Source organism: Ursus americanus, chromosome 13 (assembly GCF_024610735.1).
Source record: "Ursus americanus isolate L20-20 chromosome 13, mUrsAme1.1.p, whole genome shotgun sequence".
In the NCBI taxonomy this organism is placed as follows: domain Eukaryota; kingdom Metazoa; phylum Chordata; class Mammalia; order Carnivora; family Ursidae; genus Ursus; species Ursus americanus.
In genome coordinates, this window is record NC_142139.1 from 3,858,370 (window position 1) to 3,876,793 (window position 18,424).

The window sequence follows — 18,424 nt, forward strand, 5'->3', positions numbered from 1 at the left end:
TTGATTTCGGCTCAGGTCATGATCCCAGGGTCATGAGATCGAGCCCCTGGTGGGGCTCTGCACTAGGCATGGAGCCTGTTTGAGATTCTCTCTCACCCGCTTACTCTCCCCCTTCCTCCCCCAAAAAACAAACGAATAAACAAACTTGTGGTCGCATAGCTGGCCACACATTTTAATGATATTTACTGTTTTGGTCACAGCCCACCATCAGAAATTCATTGGGGAAATTTAAAAAAAAAAATTTTTTTAAACTTTTGAGGTAGAATTGTATCATTTTAGTAACTAGTAGAATAATTGTTATAACCTGTTTTGAACATCCTAGCTGAATGAGAAATCCTACTTGCTCTCTCTTGTTAAAGCACCTTCAAGCCTGCAGGAAAAAAATCATTAGCCGTAGTTATTCTTCTAAATAAGGTTGCAGAGTGTACATTTTCCTTCTAAGTTAATTTTCAGTTTTGAGTACAGCTGAACTCAGAATGCTGGAATGAATACAATTGACTCAGAATAATTCCTGCTTATTACTTCACCTTGTCTAACAGCATGGAGCACTCAGTTCAACACTCTTTTTGGGTCTGAGGTTGAAGGAAAGAATGAATTGTTTTTCACTTAACCAAATGGAGGGACTCAGCATTGATTATCACCCATTCCTTTTCAGTGCTAGAAAAGGCAGAGTTAGTATCGCAAGCCTTTGAAAGAAACGGTCTTGCACTAGATAAATACTTTCATCTAATAGTCTATTTTTTAAAGATTTTATTTATTTGAGAGAGAAAGTGCACAAGAGGAGGGGGAGCAGCAGAGAGTCAGGGAGAAGCAGACTCCCCGCTGAGCAGGGAACCTGACGCGGGGCTCCATCCCAGGACCCCGGGATCATGACCTGAGCCAAAGGCAGACGCTTAAGTGACTGAACCACCCAGGCGCCCCTCATTTAATAGTCTAGGTAGTTTTCTACTCTATATTTTGACCCCAGAAACTCTGGAATATTCTTAAAATAGCTACTGGAAACAGGCAACTAAAATTATATTCGTACATAGTTCTGTAAATTAGAAGTCCCAGCAGTTACCTGAATTAGACTTTGATCCATGTCAGACCACAGTCTTGGAGAAAACTAAAAATATGCTACATGCCTGAAACTGCCTAGTTTTCCAGAAGTCTTTGATGGGTATTAGTTTTGAAAGTTTGGGAACTCTGAAATGACAGACCTATAGGAATATAGTTTATGTGCTAGGGAAGTTAACTAGCAATTCTAGGGGCTTTATGCCCCCCCCATCTCTGACTCCCCAGAGCCCAGAGTTTACAGACCCACCCCTAATTACACAGCTGAAAACGAGTTGTCATCTTCGCTGGACATAAGGAGAGCCAGAACACTGGAAGCCCAGTCAGACACCCATGAGGCAGTGATGCAAACGGGCAGAGCCTTTCCCATTGGAGGACAGTGTGCACCAAGTCAAACCACTGGAAACCGCTGCCTTGGAGTGAGGACTCGGGGGTATAGGACAGGTACTAATGTTAGTCCAGACCACGGTCTCCACCAAAAGATAGAAAGTATAAAAGTGCTTGTGGGGTTTGTTTTGTTTTGTTTTGCTTTTTTGGATCAAGGTTGAGTAGAATAAGAGTAAACTAATCAGGTTAGTGCTTCACCGTTAAATGTCCATAAAGCATAAGGGTACTTTGGACGTTTTCAAAATCTAGTTCTCTGAAAATCTGTATAGTCATAGACAAAATAGTTCATGCCCAAGTTGTGAAAATACTTTTGGATGGTCTCCAAATAAACCTTGCTTATATAACTCAGGTTAAATTAGTTGCCCCATTTCCCTATGTGTCCAATTATGTAATATCACCTTAGCTCATTAGTTAATTCCTCTGTGACCGTGGCTCGTTTAAACCTTTGATATGTTCTCAAGAGAAGGTTTTATTAATGCAGTGCATTGACTGGAAACAGAGCAGTTCATTGAATTCTCCGGCAAAGAGAACCTATTTTTAGGAGAGGTTGTTGTCTAGAACCCTTAGTCCGCTATAACTTCCCCACCCCCCACAGACATTCCTTTTGGGTCCTGACCCACCTGAGTTTACGGCAATAGCTGAACCTTCATTTCTGGAATGTAGGGGGTGCGCCGTTCACACAGAAGCCTGTGTGCGAGCTGTGAAACTGTGGTCGGTTAATGCCACTCTGTATTAATTATTCTTTATTCTGCTAAACGTTGGTTTTACATTGCATGAGGAGCAGGAACGATGAGTCAACTTGTTTCTGAAAATGAGAGACCTATCCCTGTTTTTCCTTTAGGTCGATAGTGGGACGCAGATTCTTTTTTATCATTGGAACTTTATACCTGTACCGCTGTATTACAATGTATGTCACTACTCTCCCTGTGCCTGGAATGCATTTCCAGTGTGCCCCAAAGGTAAGCATCTCTGAGTGAGCATGTAGAGGGGATGGAGAAAACACTCGAGAACACCTGCTCACTGCATGGCAAGTTCTTTGCACACTTCCCTAGCTGTTGACTGCAGTCCGCTCTACTTTTTGTTTCTCTTTGGATTTGGAGGGAAGACACTCCAATATGTTCATAAAATGTGTATCTTTGTGCCTCAGAAATTCATTTTCGGCTACTAAAAGTTACAGCGGGGTGTTCAGCTTGGCTTTTTTTGCCTTCTCATGTACTCATTCATGCGTTCACTCACTCTACAAGTGTTAAAGCTATTGTTAACGTGCCAGGCCAGGCACTGTAGCCACAGCAACGGCCAAAGCAAAGTTGTTCTTCTTCTTCGAGAGTTTCTATTCTATTGAGGGATGATGAGCGAACACTAAGTGCATCACTTGTAACAGGATGATAAGTCAGGTCACTACCAGATGAAGAACAGAAAAGCTGAGTAAGGGTAATGGGGACACCGAGGGTAGGTGCAACTTCGGAGAGAGATCAGAAAGGCTTCTGTAGTAAGAAAGCACTGGGATGAGATACAGCGTGAGGAAGTGAGCCCTGGGGATGGGCGGAGCCCCAGGCCAAGGAAGCAGCTTAGTGACAGTGGACCGAAGGGATGGCAGGAGGCCCGTGTGGCTGAGTAGAGGTGGGAAGGGTGGAGGTGGCACAGGCCGTGGGCCCCCCAGGCTCCCTGCGGCCCACTGGAGTGAGGAGAAGTCATTCAGTCCAGGATGCATTTTGAAGGGAAGGCCAACAGGATGTGCTAATAAGTTGGATGTGAGCGTAAGAGAAAGAAGCCAAGGATGACCCCAAAGTTTTTAGCAAATGGAAAGACAGAGTAGCCTTTTGCGGGGATACGTTGTGGGAATGAATACTGAAACTCTCTGAAGCAGGATTTATAGCCTCTCCAGGTAGAGTCATTTCTTGAGAGAGCTGTTCATCATTTTCGACCCCAATATGCCCTCGTTTATTAAAAAAAAAAAAAAAAGGAAACTTACAAATCATGTGCTTTCTGGACAAGGGAATGAAGTCTAACACCATATTTTACTGAACACAAAGCAGATGTCCAAGGTGGAAGGAAAAATAGAGTAGTTCTAAGGAAGTCAGCAGTCTCCCTCACCAAATATAGGTGTGGTTTGGAGAAGCTATAATTTTCCAAAGCCATCAAAGCAGAAAGTATCTCTAATTAAAACAGTGTACATATTGAATTTAAACATTGGCCGATTTTTAGTGAAACTAATTTAAGGCATGGGAGAAGTTCAGAAACGTAATAAACACTTCTAAGGGGTTATTGCTATGTGTTAAATGAAGAAGTGGGCACAGAAAAGAAGGCAAGCCCATCCCGGTAATGGATGAGGTTTGCAGAGATGAATTGCTATGATTACAGAAAGAAAGTAAATTAAAGATCATCCTCCCTGAAAGTGTTGCAATTTTCAGAAGCCACATCAGTAGACGTAGCCCTGGCTGACCAGGCTACACATACTCACAGTGGGAGCTCCGGGAGCATCCTGACTAATGAGCCCCCACGGTCAGTTGTCAGGACGCCTTCCTGCCGCATAAGCGGGCCGGCTGTGGCTGCCTGAGTAAGGGTTCGGTGAAACACACACACAAATCACTTTGCCTGGAGGTGATGTGGTGTCACAGAACGGGAGTCAGAATTGTGCTCTAAATGTGGTCCAGCTACGGGCTTTGAGTGCTCCTTGGATTTTTGCGGTTGCGAGGCCATTAGGTTATCTACCTGCCTCCTCCGTTCCCGGCTGGCTAGAATGCCCTCCGAGGGGGTGAGCGATGACGCGACCGTGGTCCTGAAGCCGCTCTCTGTGGGAGGGTGTCAGACATAGTCCTGTTGCTTAGTACAGCTCGTTCCTCAGTGGAGACAGGCCCCACCCGTGATCTCACAAAATCGGGGAAACCCTCGGCTTTTGCTTTCCCAGCTGCCTTCTCCCCTGTCTAGTCCTGGGGCTCACTTTCAGTCTTTTGCTTACAATTCGCTTCAGCCCACCAGTCCGAGTTTTGGGTTGCAGTCACAAAATCTGTGTTCGGAGAAGTGTGTTGAAATAAATTTTGGCCCTGCTATTAGGGCTTGCATGAAATGATTGAGCTTTCCAAACCCATGTTGCCACGTGTAAGAATGTTGGGCTGGGATAGCTCTAGTCCCTTCCCTGAGAAAGCTTTCCTGGCCTTGGGTGCCCAGAGGACTTTTCTTCTGAACTGAAGGGACAGTGTGCAGGGTGAGTTTTCTGGCCGGGCAGCAGCCGGGTTGGGCTGTCTTGTACTTGTGGAATGTGGCGTGCAGAGGCGACAGCCCCAGGAGCCCTTAACAGTGTGGAGCACCTGTCCGCTCTGGTGCTTGTGATCGAGGCCTCTCCTCCTAGTCGGCTACATCTTCCATTCTGTACCCAGTCATGGCGTGGAATGGTGTCTGAAAAATGAGGAAATTAGTAGGAACTAGAGTCTTAAGTGGTGAGTAATGGGGGTCCCAGTGAACCAAAACAGAATTAGAAACAAAACAAAACATTAATCCCAACTCTCACCATTAGCCTCCTCCACCCTCCCCCATTTTCTTTCTACCCTCCTTTTTCTCCCCCTTTCTTGAGGTGCTAGTTAGCATTTATACTGAGCATGAATTGACATCTAGGATAGATAGCAATGAGAGGATCGAGGAATTAAGAACTGAGAAAAGACCGAGCAAGAAGCAAGCGTGCTTCCTCTGTTCTGTAAAGGCATAATGAATCCAGGGCTTTTAGAAATCTCCATTTGCCCTAGCTGCTGAAAGGAAGAGGGGAGAAGACAAGTGTGACAATTGTTCAGCTTCTGGTCTGCTTAGACCTTTGGGTCCATCTAATCCCGGGTCAAGGGACTGATGGCTTTAAGTGTTTCTGCCCTTAGAAAATTAGAGTATTGAGTTGGGATGGGTGAGCAGATAAAAAATATATATTAGGGTTTTGAAATGAGGAATAATGTATCCTTTTAACCTGGAAACCCAGTGGTTGGGCAGCATATGTACTTGCTAATTTGAGCTCAGTGTGAACAGTTGTTCGTACCAACCACGTGGTAAGAAGTTCCTGCGGGGCTGTGATTGATCTGATAAAGCACAGCTAAGGTCTGTCTTCCACATCAAGGGCACGTCACGTTATTCCATGCAGCGCTCAGTACACCTCTCCTGGGCTGCCCCTCAAGTGAGTCCTGCAACGGTCAGCGGTGCTTCCCCTCCCTCAGGTGTGGATTCTGTGCTGCCTTCCAGAGCCTATCTTTTCGAGGCAGGATCACCTGTTACTTGGCATGTTGGTGTAAGGACTATCGAGTCTTTTTTTTTTTTTTTTTTAAGATTTTATTTATTCATTTGAGAGAGAAAGAGCCAGAGTGGAGGGGAAAGGCAGAGGGAGAAGCAGACTCTTCACTGAGCAGGGAGTCCGATGCGGGACTTGATCCCAAGACCCAGAGATCATGACCTGAGCCGAAGGCAGACGCTTAACTGACTGAGCCCCCCAGGCGCCCCAGGACTATCAAGTCTTGATAAAATATCTATGTTCTGGTTCTGCCCCCTGGGCTCACCCCAAGCAGACTTCTGAAGAAAGGTATTGCTTACCTTACCCTCTCGTCCTGGTTTATACTGTTTTCTCTTGCAGAGCCTTGTTCTCAACTACCAACCAGTCGTGGTGTGTTTGCACTTTTTATATGGGTCATCGGAATACCAGAAAGCTTTCTAGAGCCATATGAATTTTTTTTTAATCAGGAAGATTCCAGGCTCCCCAGTAGTGATGTTTTAGGCAAGGAGTCCTGCCCCGATTCCTACTGTACTGGACAGGATGGTTTTCCACTTGCTTTGGAGGCTGAGTTTCTGTACTCCCAGACCCTCCTTCCATCTACCTGTACTCATCCTCCCCTCCTTCACCCCCTTGCATCCACTTGGGCAGCATACTACCTGTCTTCACCACCTGTTTAACCACCATGATGGCTGGACTGGGCTTGCTTCAGGGGCCAGTTGCCCAAAAGGGTCATTATTGAGTGTAAAAGGCAGCATGTCCTAGAACTGGCCCCCAGGTCCCAAATGACTAGTTGTTAGTGGTCTTTCGGTATTTTTCTTCTCATGTGTACTATTACCTGAATATATTTCTGAGGATCATTCTTTGATTTTCTAAGATTGTTCACCTAATACTAGATTGATCTGAAACCCTCTCTCTGGCTCCCGAGCATTTCCGTATTCCAATTTTCCATGCCTACCATTTTGACCCACTCAGTCTACTACTCCTTCCTATTTGCTTCAGTTTTAATGGGATGTAAACTTTTGACTATTGGGTCAAACTCCTGTCCTAGCCCATCATTGTTTCCTATGTCATCATGGTGGCTTCTAGGGGCTTCTACTCCATTGTCCAAGGGAGACCCTCTGCAACAGCACACAGATTATTTCCTTGGAGGATGTTTTTCCTGATCAAAGCTACTCAGTTTTAAAGCTGCCAATACATCTCTGATCCATTGCAAACCTATTTAAATTATGTAATGTGTTGCAGCTCCACTTCTTTTTTTTTTTTTAAGATTTTATTTATTTATTCGACAGAGATAGAGACAGCCAGCGAGAGAGGGAGCACAAGCAGGGGGAGTGGGAGAGGAAGAAGCAGGCTCATAGCGGAGGAGCCTGATGTGGGACTCGATCCCATCACGCCGGGATCACGCCCTGAGCCGAAGGCAGACGCTTAACCGCTGTGCCACCCAGGCACCCCCGCAGCTCCGCTTCCTGACTGTAAATGTCTGGATCAGATGTATGGCAGCTCCATGTACACTTCAGGCTGCCCACTTAACACAAGGTCCCGAATACACTTTAGAATATTAGTAATGTGGTACTCAGCTGAATCAAATATTAACCATCCAAAACCCTAACTTCCCCCTACAAGGAGGAGAGAAAGTAGCTTTGATCTTTTTAGTGCATAGCTGTGGTGAAGTCATTGGTTATTAATATTTTTAAAAGCTTTGCCCAAGGACACACCACCACCAAAACATATTATTAGTAACACACTGAATAATTTAAAACGTGTCACTAAAACTCTCCAGTACAACAAATAAAACCTAATTTGAGGAGCTGACCCCCTTGGCTTCTTTTTGACTTTTTAAGTTAAAAAGAAAAAAAGCACAACCTGGTAACCTTTCTAAGTATCACACAAATTAGGCTGAAGTGTGATTTTTATCAGCTTGTAGATTTTCTTCCTGATCTTGTGTCTTTCAGCTCAACGGAGACTCTCAGGCAAAAATACAACGGATTCTACGGTTGATTTCTGGTGGTGGATTGTCCATAACCGGGTCCCATATCTTGTGTGGAGACTTCCTCTTCAGCGGCCACACCGTTGTGCTGACACTTACTTATTTGTTCATCAAAGAATGTGAGTACTAACTCCTTCCCCCTCTGTGGATTACTGTAGTGGGAGGGACCCCAAAGCCCAGAAACTGATGGGAACCCTTATTCTATTGGGATTGATAACTATGAAAGAGACAGGTGTGCACCTGTGTGTGTCTCTTTCTGTGTGTGTGTCTCTCTGTGTGTGTATGTGTGTTTATATTTAAATCATTTCAACTAGTCCTATGTGATTTGGACACTGGAGGCTTAAAACTTGACCCTGGGTTCTCTAACATTTAACATGCCTCCACAATGTCTCCCTCCTCTTCTCAAGGTATGAAAAGCTATTTTAGTGTTGTAGCTATGACGAGCACGGTGTTAAGTTTATTGCAAACACAGTCAGTGCACTGGAAAGCCAAATGTAAGTGGCTTGCGAGCGAATCTTCGATTGTATGGAACTTCCATCCCATCATTCCAAAGAATTTAATGTTTTCCCCCTTTTTTAGATGTTTTCTTGTTCCGTTCCAACTTCAGCATTTTCCAGCCGACTTCTATGATTTAATAGGCATCTTCGAGGACCATTTTGTCAGTATTGATCATTTCTTTGTACACAACTACATGGAGGCAAGAATGTGAAGTATCTTTCCGTATTTATACACTTAATTCCCATTATACAAAATCCTTGTGTATCCTGTCATCTTTCAAGGCCGGAGTAATGTCTCCTTTGTCATGGGGTCTGTATACTTAGGGTACAGAGAGTAGCGTGGTAGTGTCCAGCCTTCATCGTACCTCACTTCTTTACGGCGGAGGGCGTTCTGGACCTTTCCCCTCCTTTCTGCCCTCACCCTCACACTGTGGGACGTGGTAATGGGAAGAAACCTGAGTCTGTCTCTGCACCAGTATCAGGGGTTGTCTCCTCCCTCAGTGTGAGTCACTTTTTGGTTCTGTTACCTACTGGTTCTGGTGAGCCAATAGAGTGCTCCGTGTGCTCTATGATTCTCCCTCTAACTTCTGTTGGAAGAGCCCCTGTGTGTGAGGTCAGTTACCTCCCAGGCCAGAGGTGCCCTCGAGTTGCAGCAGCTTCTCCGTAATCGGAAAATCATACGAAACTTAGAGAAAAAGATGTGGATGAGGGTGGGGAGGAGTTGCATGTTGGAGCAAAGCCACGGTGGGTTCAGAATAATGAAGAGAAGCACCCCAGGTAACTGAAGGTCAATTTTATAAAATGACCAAAGACCAAGTGATGTTAACAGCAATAGCAAAGAGACCTAATACTCCGTGCCAGGCACTATTCTAAGCCCTTGATGCAAAAATAACTCATTTCATCCTGCAGCCACCCATGAGAGAAGCACTGTTTTCCCCATTTTTCAGAGAGGAAACTTAAACATAGAGAGAATGACTTCCCACGGTCCCCGGTTCGGCAGTTGGAAGACGGGGTATTCGAACTCAAGCAGGCTGACTCCAGAGGTTATGCTATTAATTTCTTGGCTCTGTTTAGAATATTTGGGAACCCAAGTTGTCTGATCTTATAAAATTGCTAAGGAACAGTCTGGGTCTTTTGCTCATTACTGTTCTTTCTTTTACTTCAGAGCAATAGCAAGGCAACTTGTGGTTATTTTTATGCTTTAATGAAGGCTCTGCAGTACGTGGAGAGATTTTCTTCCCACGGCATGATTTTGGCTTGAGGTTTTTAAGACTGTGTAAGTTTACATACAGCAGTGAAAGAATTATATTCTGCTTTTTCTAATTTTTGGTGAGAAACGAAATGGCAAATCTGTAATGCTTAGTACAAGCTCAGCTCTAGAGTCGGTTCTGTACATAAACACAGCATTCCGTGTTTGTGCTCGTTTCCTGTGCAATTAGGAAAAACCATCACCTTCTAAATGATAACCGTGTGTTATTGTTCTGAGTAAGCAGTGGTTCCAGTGGTCTCTGAGCAGTCTGCTTCTAGAATTAGATGCATCTTTCCCATATTTCTTGTTTCCTGCCTTTTGATCTGTTTGGTCTCTTTCCTTGTTTGCTTGGTTGTCGTGAATAGATTTGAATGTCGTCAAGAGAACAGAGGAAAACATGGGACCAGGACCATTTCGTGGGCTTTACACAGGGGGGCTTTACACAGTCGTGCAAATATTATCACTGGGGCCTAGGTTCCTTATAAAATTAGCCTGAAGAAGTCAGCCTAGCAGTTAGAACCAAATGTCTTGCTAGAAGAAGGGGGAATTTTTCTTGCTTTTTCTTTTCTTGTCTTGTCTTTTCTTTCCTTTTCTTTTTTTTTCTTACCTTGCTACCACGGAAGGTCTATTGTCTGTATGATTATTGAATGACAACTAGGGCTAGGATCCCACACAGACAAGTGGAGTGGATTAATATTTGTATCATCATCTTTTAGCTCGATATTATCCCTATGGTAGAATGGGAAAGTAGGAAGCGGTTACCACTTTCCCATTTCTACTTCAAAATAATTTATATTAAGTCTTTTCCTCGGGCCAGCCAGTGTCCTGAGTGAGTGAGCAGCGGTCTCAGTGCGGGAGAGTAACTGGGAATACGTTTCTGTGAAAGAGTGGCATTAGTATCTCCAGCCATTCCTAAGACTTCATTCCCAGTTCCCCAAGTAGTAAAATGACCGCTCAGCCTGCCTCTTTCCTCCTTCTCTACTTCAGCTTGCTTCTTGTGGATAAGCAAATACGAAATGGTCCTGGTTTGCCCAGTTTTAACTTCTAAGGTGATAAACATCAGGTGACCTATCAGCGAAGGGAGCTGGGTTGGTGAGAGACTTCGGGAGAATGGTAGAGTTCTGCAGAATGCATGTTTAGTTGAACTCTCCGGATTTCTAAATGTTGGCTCAATTTTGAGTAGTCTCAGCCTAAGAGAACAGTTATGGGGCCTGGATCTGGCTACCCAGGCTGTAAAGGGTAAGGCCTCTTCCAGCTTTAAAATTCTAGGAGGCTGTCAGTTATCTGCTAGAACTTAGTGGCAGAATGAACCCACTGAGAAGGAATCAGGAGCACATTCAAAATGGGAAAGTCAGAGTTTCAAATGCAAATACAGGTCTATTATCTTACCGTTCCACTTGGGACCAAAAGAGCAACAGCCATTTCACCAAAAAATATTGTTCACGGAATGATACCTGATTTGGTATTTCCTCTAACCTTCTGGAGATGGATCCTTTTGCTCTTCTACCATGGTGCCGCACGCGGAACTAAGTATCACTATGAAGGTAAACACAGGTAAATAGGAAATAAATTTGTTTGTGAGATTATTAACCTTGCGAGCTAATAAAGCTTTAAAATAGAAAAAAAAAGAAACAGTTATTAAAGAGGAAGACAGGAAACAGCTATTGCATCTGTACCTGTGTCATTAGCACCTGTGTGGGCGGGCTGTGGGGCGTACGACCCTGTTTCACCTGAGGCGTGCTCTGGTTCCCTCTCACAGCCGATCCATATGATGACCTTCTTGGTGGACTCACTAGGAAGGCTAAAACCCACACGTGAATGAGCCAGGATCCTAAACTTTATATAGGGAGCGTTTATAGTTGCTATTAGCAATAACAGTATAAAACTGCTGAGAAGCAAAATATTGCTAGCCGCAATGCCATTTTTCTCCCCCTGGAGAAATCAGAGTGAGTTTATGTAAGACCTGCAATGACTCTTGCTTTCTTATTTCCCCCCACATTTTCCTTGACAACTACCCTTTTGACCCCTACTGCTTTTCTTTCCAGTGGGATCCCCTCTGTGAGCCAGTATGAGCCAATTCCAGCCAACCTAATAAACAATTCTGTTCTCTTCCTTGTTGAATGGCTTAGCAGTGGGCAAGGTCTAGAATGTCTAGAGAATGACTGTTCCCCAGTGAGTGCCTCTGAGACCTGCTACCACTGGTCCCCCCCCCCCCGCCCCCCACGCAGGCTCCCTTCCTACCTGAGCAAATCCTGGGCGGCTGACGGTGACTCATTGGGGGTTAATCTGTTTTCTTCTTCTGGCAACTTCCTGATCTTAGACTATTCTACTTGAGGTCATTAGTGTAGACTGTAAGCATTACATTCGTCTCTGGGCATCTTATTCACTCTATACGTTTTCTGCTGTCTAGATTCGCCCCGTCACTTCTGGTGGTACCACTTGATCTGCTGGCTGCTGAGCGCCGCCGGGATCATCTGCATTCTCGTAGCGCATGAACACTACACCGTCGATGTGATCATTGCTTATTATATTACAACACGGCTGTTTTGGTGGTACCATTCAATGGCCAATGAAAAGGTGAGAGCAGTGAAGTCATCCCTGGATAATTTCTTTTCTTTCAGTGCAGTGGCCCTTTTCTCATACAGCGGGGTTGCAGAGAGCTGTCAGTGGTCAGTGGGAATGACCACTGTCGCCACTCACGGGTGTGGTCTGGGGCAGTTCACTGAGACCTATGCCCGTGACTGCCTCTTCAACTAAATCATGTCACAAATGCAAATGACATTTAAGGACAAAACTGCTGTATAATTATAGAGCATGGTGTTTTCCTGATTTGACTAATCAGTACCAGAATTGAAGAAGTATAAATGCTAGCTTAAAATACGAGAACCTTCTCTATAGAAGCATCGTGGTGCAGCTCGGGAAGACATGCTCCCTGCCCTCAAAGAACCTAATTTTGAGGAAAAGACGGCAGTTATTTTTAAACTTCAAGCAAAATAAGTAGTCCGTGGGTTCCTGGATCTGGTACATCTTTTGGGGACACCATGCTCTCTGGCTCCCTTCTTACACTTCCTTATTTGTTACTGCTGCCTTCTGTCCCCAGATGACCTTTTCTTTGCTTCTGCTGCTCATGTTGAAAGAGCTAACTCAAAGGCCACGTCTTCTGGGAAGGCTTCCTAGCTCTTGCTCCCTTCTTGTCATCCCAAGATGAGATGATTCCTCCCCTTCTCTGTGTTTTCCTGGTCTAGGTGTGTGTGCCTGGTGTCAGAGGGAGCCCGTGTAGCATGATTTCTCTGTGGGTAGTCTTGCCATATCGTCTGATGCATATACTTTGTGAGCAAATGTCATTCCCAAACGGTCTAAATCCAACTCTCATTTGGTGGTATCCACTGAAAAATGCCCTTTCTATGGGTTATTTCGTGTCTGTAGCTTTCCGTCCCATTTTGTAGACTCCCATCCCACCTGCTTCCTTCTTATCCTTCCATCTGGATATCTCCTGACACCACCATCAAACCAACATCTTCGCCTTTCACCTTAAATCTGTTCCACACCGTGAGTTTGCCTTTCACTCTTCCATCTTCCTCGGCCTAGACCCACCTGCTAACGCATCCTGAGACCTGTTCCTCCTGGTCAACTATCACATCCATTCCTGTGTCTCTTACTGGGATTGCAGGCGGAAGAATTTGTATGAGCTAGAAATGGGGGAAGGGGCCTGGGACCAGAAACATGTCGGAATCAGGGAAAAGGCACAAAGACAATTACTGCTAGGATGCCTGGGTGGCTCAGTCGGTTAAGCGTTTGCCTTCAGCTCAGGTCATGATCCCAGGGTCCTGGGATCGAGTCCCAGATCGGGCTCCTTGCTCAGCGGGGAGCATGCTTCTCCCTCTGCCTGCCGCTCCCCCTGCTTGTGCTCTCTTTCTGACAAATAAATAAATAAAATCTTTAAAAAAACAAAACAAAGACAATTATTGCCTTGTGATCCTGATTCTCCTGCTTTCTCTGTTATGGTACAATGAGTGACAATTTAAGAAAAAAAAAAATAGGATGCAAATCATGAAAAATAGGTCTCATTTTCCTTTTTTTTTTTTTTTTTAAACTTTTTACAGAACTTGAAGGTCTCTTCACAGACTAATTTCTTGTCTCGAGCATGGTGGTTCCCCATCTTTTATTTTTTCGAGAAAAATGTACAAGGCTCAATTCCTTGCTGCTTCTCTTGGCCACTCTCCTGGCCCCCTGGCTGCTTTAAATCTTCATGCAAAAAGTATTCTCGGGTTCAGAAGATCGGTGAAGATAATGAGAAATCTACCTGAGAAGGAAAACAAAGGCATCAGCTCTTATACCAAAAGAGTTAACGCTGTAACCAAAGGTATAGTTGTGGGTTTTTATTTTAGAAGAACTGCCTGGTAGATGAAGAAATGGACCAAATTTCGTGTAAGTGATTAGAAAGACGAATGAAGTATTACCCTTTGACTGGTTTTTTATTCGTCCTGAGAAAGGTGTATTCTCCTGCAGCTCTTCATTCATTGGTGACAAGCCCCCAAACTGGGATTTTACTAATGAGCTTGTTAAAGAGGTGCCAAAGAACATACGATTCCTACTCCTTATTCTTTCTCCACTAAAACCCTCTACAGAATTTTTTCAGGATTTTTTTTTCCTCCAAGGTCAGAAGAATTTGTTAATGTTTTAAATAAAATATCTGGATATATACAGCTACTGTGTAAATAGAATAACCTAATGTTGAGAGCGGTTTTAGCATTAGGCTTGTTAATGAGGGGGAGATCTATGGGTTGTCAGTAACCGTGAGGTGAACTTTGTTTCCACCTTGTCATGGGGAAGGTCAGGGTCAGGTCCGGGAGGTGTACCCGCTGCTACCACCCACTGCACTATGTATCACTTTTACTTTTTTTTTAAGCTGATAATTTTATTAAAAAAAAAAAGGAAAGGTGATCTATGGAAGTATTTGACACATCTCACAGATTTTATGTGTGTGTAAATATTTCACTTCAAAGTCTCTGCGACAGATACACAGGAAACATGGAGCGATTTCTGTTCAACAAGCGGTCCTCGTGTACACGGCTCCGCGCTCTCTGCCTGGCAGGTTTGCGCCCGGTCCCCGCGGGGCAGGGAGCTGCTGCAGCACAAGCTGAAAACACACATGTCTGTGAACGGACGCGCGTGCCCCTGGAGAGCAAGCCTGCGTTTCTGTCCCATCCTACCCTGTGTGAGATCTGCTTTCGAGCTGCTCGTCGGAACTCAGCAGTGCAGTTGGTCACGTTTCACCGAAAACTTTCTTCCTGGTTACGTTGTACTTTATGGAAACACCAAGACGGAGTGTAAAAGTGCAATGTATCCTTGCCTTTTAGCAAGAGACTCAGCTTCTTATAAACTGGTCCTAAGGACATTTGCCACACTTGAGTCATTTTACTTTGATCCTAAAATTACACCACGGTGCTGCACTATCATCCGCTGTTGGAATCAGTCTGTTCTAGACGGTGACAGCCACTCAGTAAAGGGGGATCACCGTTTCTAAAGTTCTTTGAGGTGATGCAAAAAGAAGATGGATTTTCAAAAATCAGATCAGATGAATGCTGTCAGAGTTGGTTGATTTCTTGAGCCTTCTGGTAACTCTGAAGTGAGATTGATGGTTACAGAATCATCAACACTATGTCAGAAGACAGGCCCGCGAGGTGGAAGGGGGCAGTGACATTTATATTGAAGATGAAAATTTCCCTCCACTTAGGAATGAAAAACACCCCTAAATTTGTCATTAAACTAGTTGGCCTTGATTTGGTACCCAAAATTGACCTTCAGACTGCTTGAGAGAAGCACAATACAAATCTTTTCAGAAGGGTCATTATTTTTGGTGCTAAAATTCTGTGTCTGTATTCAGTATGGCTCTTTCTCTGAGTAATAGAAGAATCACTAAAGGAAAGGTAGTTGAATTCAAAGGCAGGAAAAAAGACGCTCTTCATCCAGTTATTTAAAACAAGAATGGAAATCCAGAATATCCTTGGCAGACTTTGAAATGCAAGGAGTTTTCTGGTGTTTGTTATTAAATAAACCAATAAGAAATAGATCTATAGCTTACTGGATGTGCTTAAGCCAGAATTCTGTCTTTTATTTGCTAAATATTGACACTTGTGATATTTAAGCTGTCGTGCTTGCAAACACTGAGTTTCAATTCCTGCTGATTATTAGGAAAAAGCATCTGACACTGAAGCCTGGGTTTCATGCTCCTGACGTTGGTATATTCCTTGAGCGTCTAACTCATAACCGGATAGACCCGAGAGCCTTATTCAGCAGTGTCTTGGATAACCTAATTTTCTTCAACTTAAATAAGGAAAAGTATTTAAGATTTAAAAATCATGGTGTGTTGATTGTTAGAGACCCTTGAAACAGTAACTTGCATTTTAGTCAAGTGATGCAGTTTTTTTAAAAAAATACCATCACCTTTTAAAGAACTTTAAAAACCTCTCTGACCTCATGTGCAAAGACACTATTATTGCTCACGTGTTCCTTACATGTATGTGTCACAGGTGTCTGATAGACACCGAGGAAGCATGTGATTTGAAAAGAAGGAGGGAAAACACCAAAGTTTCAAGATGGGAAAATAAAAGAAATAGAGAAACTCATTTACATTTAGCAAAGCAAACTTGAGGCCTAACCTACCATGCCCCTTTGGAATAGAAAACTTAAACAGTTATGATCTTGCCTTTGAAACCGTGAATTTTGGGAGCTCCTTTTCCTTGCCAGTTATGATATGAGATCTTATCCATTATCCTTGTTTTTGTGAACCAGTGCTCCCTTTTGAAGCTTTTCTTGGAATTTAGTCCTTCTGTGCAATATCTGTAACATAGGATTCCCATAAATTATGGCATATTTTTTCTAAATTCTTTCAAATGGAGATGGGTTCCTCTCAGATTCTATTTTTTGAGCTCCTCCACAGCTCTGAAAATAAAGCATTGCTCCTGATTCTGCCCAGAGTGATTTTAAATTTGTTACTTAATTTACTGGCATCTTGGGAAACAAGTTGTGCTGAGGAAGGAAGGCTGTTTTGAGCAAGCCCAAGCCCCGGTCTGGTGTAATGAGGACCATGTGTGAGGTTCTTTGCTGTATAGCAGTGCCCCCTAGTGGAAATACGTACTATGACTTGGAACTCAAACTTGCCACTTTTTAAAGTGTATTTTCAAGTTTTTAAAAGGCATTGGTTTGGTTGTTGTTCGTTTGTTTTTTGTTTGTTCATTCGTTTGTTTGTTTTTTGCCAATAATCTGAAAGCATCATGCAAAAGGGATTATTTTAAAGATCTTTTAAACCTTTCCCAAAGGGAAAATGAGCTTAGATCCCAGGGTGTTGCAATTCTAATCCTTTGTCCATTCGATCAAAGAAAATTTGCAGACCATTTTACCTCTCATTATCACAATCATTAATGTCTCCCTTTATAACTACCGATACTTTGTTTACTTTGAAACACCAGGTTGGCAGTCTTTCTATTTTATGTTTGTATTTTTTTTACATGCTAGAGCTCATGCAGTTTCTTTTTTAATTAAAAGTTCATATCTTGTTTCTTCAATATTTTAAGCATTTCCTTTTTATTTGTTTGTCGTTTTTGTTTTGCACTGTACAACTGTTTAAGAATTTAAGCCGGTCTTAACATACTCACTTCTGTAGTGCAAGGAAGTGTGGGAAGGAATTTCTTGATGAATGAGTTTGCAAGTTTTAAATCGAGCACGTTACAAGTAATATGCCATGTGTTGAAGGCTTTTCTCTTTGTATGTATAAAGATTTCTGGTGTTTTTTTAAATGTCATTGTGTTGCAATAATTTAACTCCTTTGAATTACTTGCTAAAAATATTTCTTCTATTAAGAAGTGCTCTTGACTTCAATACTTAAACACTGAAAATGATGTCAAAGGTACCCAAAGATAAGTTTTTATACAGATACACACCGTATAAGTTCTGATTTATTTTATTACTCATTAATCTAACTATGCTGTGTTCTAGAGGAATCATGAATGAGAATAGTGCTTTATTACGGAATTATTTTAAACTGTCCTTTAAAATAAAAAAAAAGAAGAAACTGTAAACATAAGCTAATCTAGTCACCAAGTTGGAATTCCTTATTTAATTTACCTCCTATGCAATGATTAATGCTGCAAAATGTATGGTTATGTTACAGTATATTCATAAAGAAATATCATTACAAGGTGTGAGAGGTAGCCAGCTGCATTCTTTCAGAAATTTACTGTACTGTTTCAATGTGTTAAGTGCCTTGTTGTAAAGTAAAATTTTAAGTCTAGAATTCATTATTTTCCTGACATATTTTTCATTATAATATATACTGTATGCTATTGTAATAGTTTTATTAAATGCTTATATTTTAATCAAACATGTAAATTTCAGAAGCTCTTTTCTCCTACCCCCAGTACCTTAATCATTGCTCTATCATATGGGATTTGCGTTCAGGCTTGTTCTTATTTTTTAAAGAGGATATTATCTTTGTTTAGAAATATTTTCCGTGATTGTGCTTTTGTGTTTGTAAAAACATTTCAGGAGGAATTTAGGAGTGGAACTATAGTTTATACTTCTAAAAATGCCATTTTACATTTACATTTTAAGTGCCTAATTGTTAAAAACTAATTTATGTTTTTACTCTAAAGAGGATATGTGTACTTGGTTTCTAATCTCTTTGGCTTTGCTTAAAAAAATATAGCAAAAAAAAAAAAAAAAGCAAGAGCCTATACTTTGTATTTACCAATAAACCACAGTGACATCAACGGTCTTTTCAAAATTAGTATTACTGTTTCTTTCTATTTAAAAAAGTGTTTTCTTTAAAGGTTTTAAATTTTTGTTTGGTTTTAAGTACTTATTAAAACCACAAGAGGATTATTTTCTCCAAGCACTATTTTAAAAATAAGGCGATAACCTTTAATTAATAGAACTGTAAGTAAACTGGCATGTGTTATTTTCCCACCCTCGGACTTAAGGTGAAAAATAATTCAGGGTAATATAAG

General features: G+C 42.5%; 1 protein-coding gene across 8 annotated transcripts in view; it reads left to right on the forward strand.

Moving 5' to 3' along the window:
* Positions 1-18,201, forward strand: part of SGMS2 (sphingomyelin synthase 2) — a 93,741-nt gene extending 75,540 nt beyond the window's left edge. For all 8 annotated transcript variants that reach the window (XM_087866383.1, XM_045799208.2, XM_045799206.2 and 5 more), the window contains 4 exons: positions 2,282-2,399; positions 7,636-7,789; positions 11,827-11,993; positions 13,520-18,201. In XM_087866383.1, the coding sequence (XP_087722509.1) occupies positions 2,282-2,399; positions 7,636-7,789; positions 11,827-11,993; positions 13,520-13,723 (643 nt within the window). In that variant the 3' untranslated portion in view covers positions 13,724-18,201. The remainder of the gene's footprint in view (positions 1-2,281; positions 2,400-7,635; positions 7,790-11,826; positions 11,994-13,519) is intronic.
* The last annotated feature ends 223 nt before the right edge of the window (positions 18,202-18,424 follow it).